At 44.6% G+C, this 6,660-nt stretch overlaps 1 protein-coding gene across 1 annotated transcript; it reads right to left on the bottom strand.

Annotated features, from left to right (window-relative positions):
- Window positions 1–3,994: 3,994 nt before the first annotated feature.
- LOC106821553 (ATP-dependent DNA helicase PIF1-like) lies at window positions 3,995–6,124 on the bottom strand (the record flags this gene model as incomplete). Its single annotated transcript, XM_014826419.1, is given in 2 exon segments — window positions 3,995–5,640; window positions 5,974–6,124. Coding segments are annotated over 2 exon segments (1,797 nt in total), but the record flags the coding sequence as incomplete, so codon positions are not given.
- Window positions 6,125–6,660: the final 536 nt, after the last annotated feature.

The raw sequence follows: 6,660 nt of genomic DNA on the forward strand, positions 1-6,660 counted from the left end.
ACTTAGTACTTACTGGTATAAAAGAATATTTTATTTTTTTCTACTTAAAGTACAATCCTTAATTATATCAACAATAACAGTTTTGCAAAATTAATTAAATTCACAGTTATTGCTTCAATCCACAAAATGATCATGATATTGTCTTGTCATCTATGAAAAATGAGATGTATAGGCATTGCATTTGACATTCTAACTGGTTCTAGTACCGTCGTAACCAATTATTTATATATTCCTAGAATGGCATTGACATTTTATTCTCCAAAATATAATAATCTGTTATTAAAATTAGTAATCTGTCATTTTTAAACAAATCGCGATGAACTCTGACTGATGAAATAAGGTCACAAAGCAATAAGTCATGTACTACCCGATAACTGATTACACTGGTAAGACATTACAATAGATGCGTTCACACTGGCGCGAATTAGCGGGATGCAAATCCCGGTTTTTGCATCGCGATCGAAATACCGAGATTTTTACAAGTGTGAACGCAAATATCTCACTAAATATCGCGATCAGCATCGCGCTCCAAATCGCACTTCCGACTGCGATTATTTGGAATTAGCGCGATTATTTGCGTGTGTGAACGCTCGCGCAAATAATCCCGGTATTTTCTATCCCATCATTCCAAGCGAGTGAGCAGTGATGCGCAGTGAGCATCATTCCGGCAGTGAGCATGCGCAGTTCGATTAATAGAATTATCCCGCTCGGCGATTAGCGAGATATTTCCGCCTGTGTGAACAACGACACAATTATCTCGGTATATTAGCGGGATGAGCATCGCGGTTTTTCTTGTGTGTGAACACGCCTATAGTGATATATTTACAAATACCGTCGTATCTGTTGCAACTTTGCAACCTCTTCAGTTGCGTTTTCCTCCATGGCACACTGCAGATATAGAGGTAATGAGTCATACACGAGTTGTCCTTCAAGAAGAAAGCGCTGTAAGCCTTTAACTAAAGCCTGCAGCAGTTGAAAGAATCGACGAGTGCCTGTAGAGAGCCACTGTAGCTGTTCTTCGACGTACTTGCGTGCAAGGCGCTTCACGTCTTGTTCTGTCGGATGGTCTTGGCTAATGAGGCGACACTTCTGAAACGCTTGAAGCATTGTCGGCGAACTGTACAAATCAATCTCGGTAACAAAGTTCTCCATGGACAACATCAGATGAATGAGAAAGCGAGAAAACACTGTTGGGGTGACTTGTTTAAATACAACAACATTTCTCTTGGTTTTTGACACGTCGAAAAATCGAAGGTATAGCTCTGAGTAGTCATCTTTGTCTTGGTGGGTATTGTGTTCGTCTTCAAGCCGGTGAAATATCGCATTGTGTACGTGTTCAGCCTGCTCAGTGTTGCCAACATCAGGGTCGGCCAACAAACCAATGACATACTGGCAAGCATCTGAGACATGTGCATGGCGTAGTTTAATTCGCCGACAAGCACCATCGATCCACAAACAAGCATCGAGATTGTCATCAGCAACGTATTGTTGATGACGTGACAAGGATTTAAAAGTAAACCATTTCACATAATGTTCCACATTGTCAAAGATCAGCAGCTCTGGGGGGCGGAGTGAAAATCCTGCGGTTGCGTCAATATAGTATGTCCCTCTGGCATAGTCTTGCATGGTGAGTTCTTGAGTGTGTGTAAACCTTTGCCATTCAAACAAACCATGCCGAGCCTCAACAGGTAGCAGCTGGCCACCACCACCAGCAACTCGTGTAATCGGTCCCTGATGTTTGACAATTGCATAGCGGTACTCAGGTGGCATGGTTGATACATGTGTCATATCCGTTGGATATGTCACATACGGTAGGCCAACGCAGAACCAAATCATTTCAGTGAGGGAAATTTCTCGTGCTAACGAAGTTGAGTGCTTTTTCGATGACTTCAGTGCCTGGGCAGGAATTTTCTGGCTCACGAGTGAGTGAACATGAGCATCAATGGTGTGAGGAACATTTGGTGTGTGGGTAAATGAGACCTGTGCTTTTTCGTCAACGCCAGCTGCATACTTCGCCAGATAAGCAACCTGAAATTTGCAGTCGCAGAATTGCACATTAGTGCAAGCTTGCATTGCAACAAACAGTCGTGGAACAGTTGGGATGAAATGCTCGTTGAGTTGAGCTGGATATTGCCATCTGCCAGCACGGAATGCTTTGCATGGTTTCCACTTTTGCGTTTTGCGATCGACTTCACCCAGATCAAGATACTTCAGTCTATCCAATGTGTCCTGGTCATAGAGCTGCTCCCGTATCTAAGACTGTAGGGATGACGCTGAACACGACAGATGAGGGAGTCATCTGCAGCACGTTTCTTTTGGCATCTTGCATCAGCGTCGGCACAGCTGTGTGTTTGCAGTAGGTTTGCTAGACAATATAAACGGTAGAATTCATGTTCGCTTTCAATGACTCCTCCAATCAAGGTAGCCATATCAGTCTTCGCATTTACTGTGAACATGTGTTGCAACGAACATCTGATCTGCTGAAGTGAAACTATTTCTGGCTCCGGATACAGCGTGACACCTCCATGGATGTGCGGTCGGTTTCCTAAAGCCCCTGCACTCTGGAACTCGTATCGCATCCACGCACACTTGACATGTCCAAGTGGCTGTTCTGGGCTATACTGAATGTACTTCCAGATATAGCGTCCTGTTCGTTCCCACGCACGGCAACTCCTAACACTTTAGGAAAACCTGCAACCTTCACAAGCAATTGCATACATGTAGACTACATGTACTACATAGGCTTAATAGCCATAACAATGTGTAAAAACATGTTTATGATAAATGCTTGGATTTGCGCGAAATGAACCATAATTATGATGTTTAGATACTTATTAATTCAACAAGTAGGTACGTCCTGAACTGCTTGGCTAGTGCTAGATGTATCATGTACGTACCTCACTGAATTCTCTCATCACTCTAGCTCTGTCTACAGCCGTGCTGGGGAATGTGATGGTTGTCCGCATTTTCGTTCGTATGATCGCGTTCAAGACTCGATTAAAGCACCGACTAGCTGTCGATTGTGATACTCCGTGTAGCTCGGCCATGCCTCGTTGAAAGCTACCCGAAGCAAGAATGCTCAGTGCAACAGATAACTGAGTTATTGCTGGGGTGGCCATCTTTCGCTCCGTTGGTAGATCCAACACCGGACAGATTTCATTTGCTAAATCTAGCAAAACGTGACGTGGAAATCGATATCGGTTGAACAAAGTATGGTCAGGTAAATCAAAAGGATTTACCCGATCTCGAAACACCATTACTCTAGGTATTGCTCTCCTTTCTTCTCCATCTCTTAAACCCAAAAATGCTGCCATGTTTCAAAACAAAACGACGCCTAACTGTCTATATATAGCTCCTTGGCTGTGACAAAAGAAAACGACGCCTAACTGTGTATATATAGCTCCTTGGCTGTGACAAAAGAAGCGCCAAAGGCGCCGCCTGTCTGTGTAGTAAGGTAATTATTGATGTATTTTTACTTAGTAGTCATTTTATGTTTTCTCAATAAAATAATGCATGCTGCGGTATGCAGGAAACACGTGCAAAGTGGTTTACGGCACCTCGTCAGCTCGTGTAAAGTTACGTGAATGTTAGCTTGATGGATCGCACCTAAAACGGCCTCGATTGCGTACGCGAATGCGTACGCAAATCTACTAAATAACTGTGTTGATGAATTGCAACTAAGCAACGTCGATTGCGTACACAAGATTTACGCAAAATATTTTGCGTACGCAGCTTGATGAATCTACCCCCTGGTTCTTGGTACTGCAGCACCTTGAATTTATGTGAAATATAATTGTAGATTAGACAAAAATTGCAGTGAAATAGATATTATGACACTCTTAAAATGATTTAATTTACATAGGATTACAAAAAAGATACCATAAAAAAATCACAGACTAGTTTTTACAAATACATTTCATTTGCATTCTCTGCTGATAACTCGTTCATACAGCCCATGACAAATCCCATACCCCCCCCCGTACCTCCATTTCAAGCTCAACTGAGTTGCAACAGATGGAAGAGTTTCACCAAGAGCTTTGTGTATTGTAGTGCAGACAAAGTAACAGAGTGGAAACTGTTTTCGCCATGCTTTCGTCCTTTGTGGGCCTACAACAATTGGTTGTGTTGGTCGCCTTTTAACACGAAACTGTTTCCAATGTGCGGGAAGATTGTCCACGTCGAAAGACCGCACACCTGGGGGCACTAATTTCACAGTGATCTTTTGCGCATTAGCGACTTGGTCGCTACGAGCAAGAGCTTCGACAACGCACAATTGGCCCTGTGAAAAGCGTGGCACTGATGGCGTTTCGTTGATGTTGTTATACGTGAGCCGCATGACAGCTCCGACGAAGATAATCAGAGAAGATGGCTCCTGACATTTGTAGTTGAGTTGGCGCTTGGTGTCTTCATTGGCGTCACGCACTTGACCACCTGCTGTTTCGATTTCGTCGTTGGCCAAATACGTCACACAGTCGACGGTTGGGTCTGTGATCTTGCGCTGAAGAAATTCATTTACAATGTGTTGACTGGCTTTTCGTGTACCAACAACTCGCAAAACATGAGGTGGAACATCGTCCCACCGTGCTACACAGCGTTGAGGAATGCTATTCTCGCGGACAATACCTGCAAACTGCTCTATTTCCTCGTCTGTGATGTTGCCCTTGCGAAGAAGTTTGAGGAGGGTCTGTAACTGTGGGTCGCGTTGAGCTCGAACGTAATGTATTAAGCAGGATACACGGAATGTCGCAATGAGATGGTAGCTCGACCAGATTGGCGATCCAGATACGGGTGACAGTTGTCGTGGATCACCACAGGCGAGGACAAGTACACCACCCATTGGTACAGGACTGTCTCTGATGTAGCGTAACACAAGATCCATCACTGCAAAGATTTCTGCTGACACAAGTCCTATTTCTTCAATGACAAGCACATCAATTCTCTGTAAGGCAGCCAGTCTGATAGGTGAATGCAGAAGACGGAAAAGTGTTGTTTCCGCCATCGTCGAAATTGTATGGCGCTTGGCGTCTAATATAGGGATATTAAAGAGCAAGTGGATATGTTCACCACCAAGCCTTCTAGCTCGTTCTGATGTGATTGCAACCAACTGCGCATTCAGGCCTTTTGACAGTGCATATGTTTGTGCAATGAGAAGAATATGTGTTTTGCCACAACCTGGTGGACCAACTAATAACGGGGAGTGCGCAAATGTCGTCTGTGGCTGAAACAGTTCATCAATGGCCATAATACAGTCTTGCAGTGCTGCTGTCTGTTCATCGAGAGATGCATCAGATTGCTCGTCTGCCCGAGATATGCGTGGAGTGAAAGGCACGACCTGTTGCACTTTGAGCTGTTCACACGCTGGAAATGCAGGCACTGTGTTGTGAAGCTCATGGAATAATGCATCAACCGTTGTGGCCCGTCGTATCTGTTGTAACTTTGCAACCTGATCAGTTGCGTTTTCCTCCATGGCACGCTGCAGATATAGAGGTAATGAGTCATAGACGAGTTGTCCTTCAAGAAGAAAGCGCTGTAAGCCTTCAACTAAAGCCTGCAGCAGTTGAGAGAATCGACGAGTGCCTATAGAGAGCCACTGTAGCTGTTCTTCGACGTACTTGCGTGCAAGGCGCTTGACGTCTTGTTCTGTCGATGGTCTTGGCTAATGAGGCGACACTTCTGAAATGCTTGAAGCATTGTCGGCGAGCTGTACAAATCAATCTCGGTAACAAAGTTCCCCATGGACAACATCAGATGAATGAGAAAGCGAGAAAACACTGTTGGGGTGACTTGTGTAAATACCACAACATTTCTCTTGGTTTTTGACACATCGACAAATCTAAGGTATAGCTGTGAGTAGTCATCTTCGTGTTGGTGGGTATTGTGTTCGTGTTCAAGCCGGTGAAATATGGCATTGTGTAGGTGTTCAGCCTGCTGAGTGTTGGAATATTAGGGTCGGCCAGCAAGCCAATGACATACTGGCAAGCATCTGAGACATGCGCATGGCGTAGTTTAATCCGCCGACAAGCACCATCGATCCACAAACAAGCATCGAGATTGTCATCAGCAACGTATTGCTGATGACGTGGGAAGGATTTGAAAGTAAACCATTTGACATAATGTTCGACATTGTCAAAGATCAGCAGCTCTGGGGGACGCAGTGAAAATCCTGTGGTTGCGTCAATATAGTATGTCCCTCTGGCATAGTCTTGCATCGTGAGTTCTTGAGAGTGGGTAAACCTTCGCCATTCAGGCAAACCATGCCGAGCCTCAACAGGTAGGAGCTGGCCACCACCACCAGCAACTCGTGTAACCATTCCCTGACGTTTGACAATTGCATAGCGGTACTCAGGTGGCATGGTTGATACATGTGTGATATCCGTTGGATAAGTGACATACGGTAGGCCAGCGCAGAACCAGATCATCTCAGTGAGGGGAATTTCTCGTGCTAACGAAGTTGAGTGCTTCTTCGATGACTTCAGTGCCTGGCCAGAAATTTTCTGGTTTACGAGTGAGTGAACATGAGCATCAATGGTGTGAGGAACATTTAGTGTGTGGGTAAATGAGACCTGCGCTTTTTCGTCAACGCCAGCTGCATACTTCGCCAGATAAGAAACCTGGAATTTGCGGTCGCAGTAATGTAGGCAATTAGTGGCAAGCTTGGGG

Source organism: Priapulus caudatus, unplaced genomic scaffold (genome assembly GCF_000485595.1).
Source record: "Priapulus caudatus unplaced genomic scaffold, Priapulus_caudatus-5.0.1 Scaffold77, whole genome shotgun sequence".
NCBI classification, from domain to species: domain Eukaryota; kingdom Metazoa; phylum Priapulida; class Priapulimorpha; order Priapulimorphida; family Priapulidae; genus Priapulus; species Priapulus caudatus.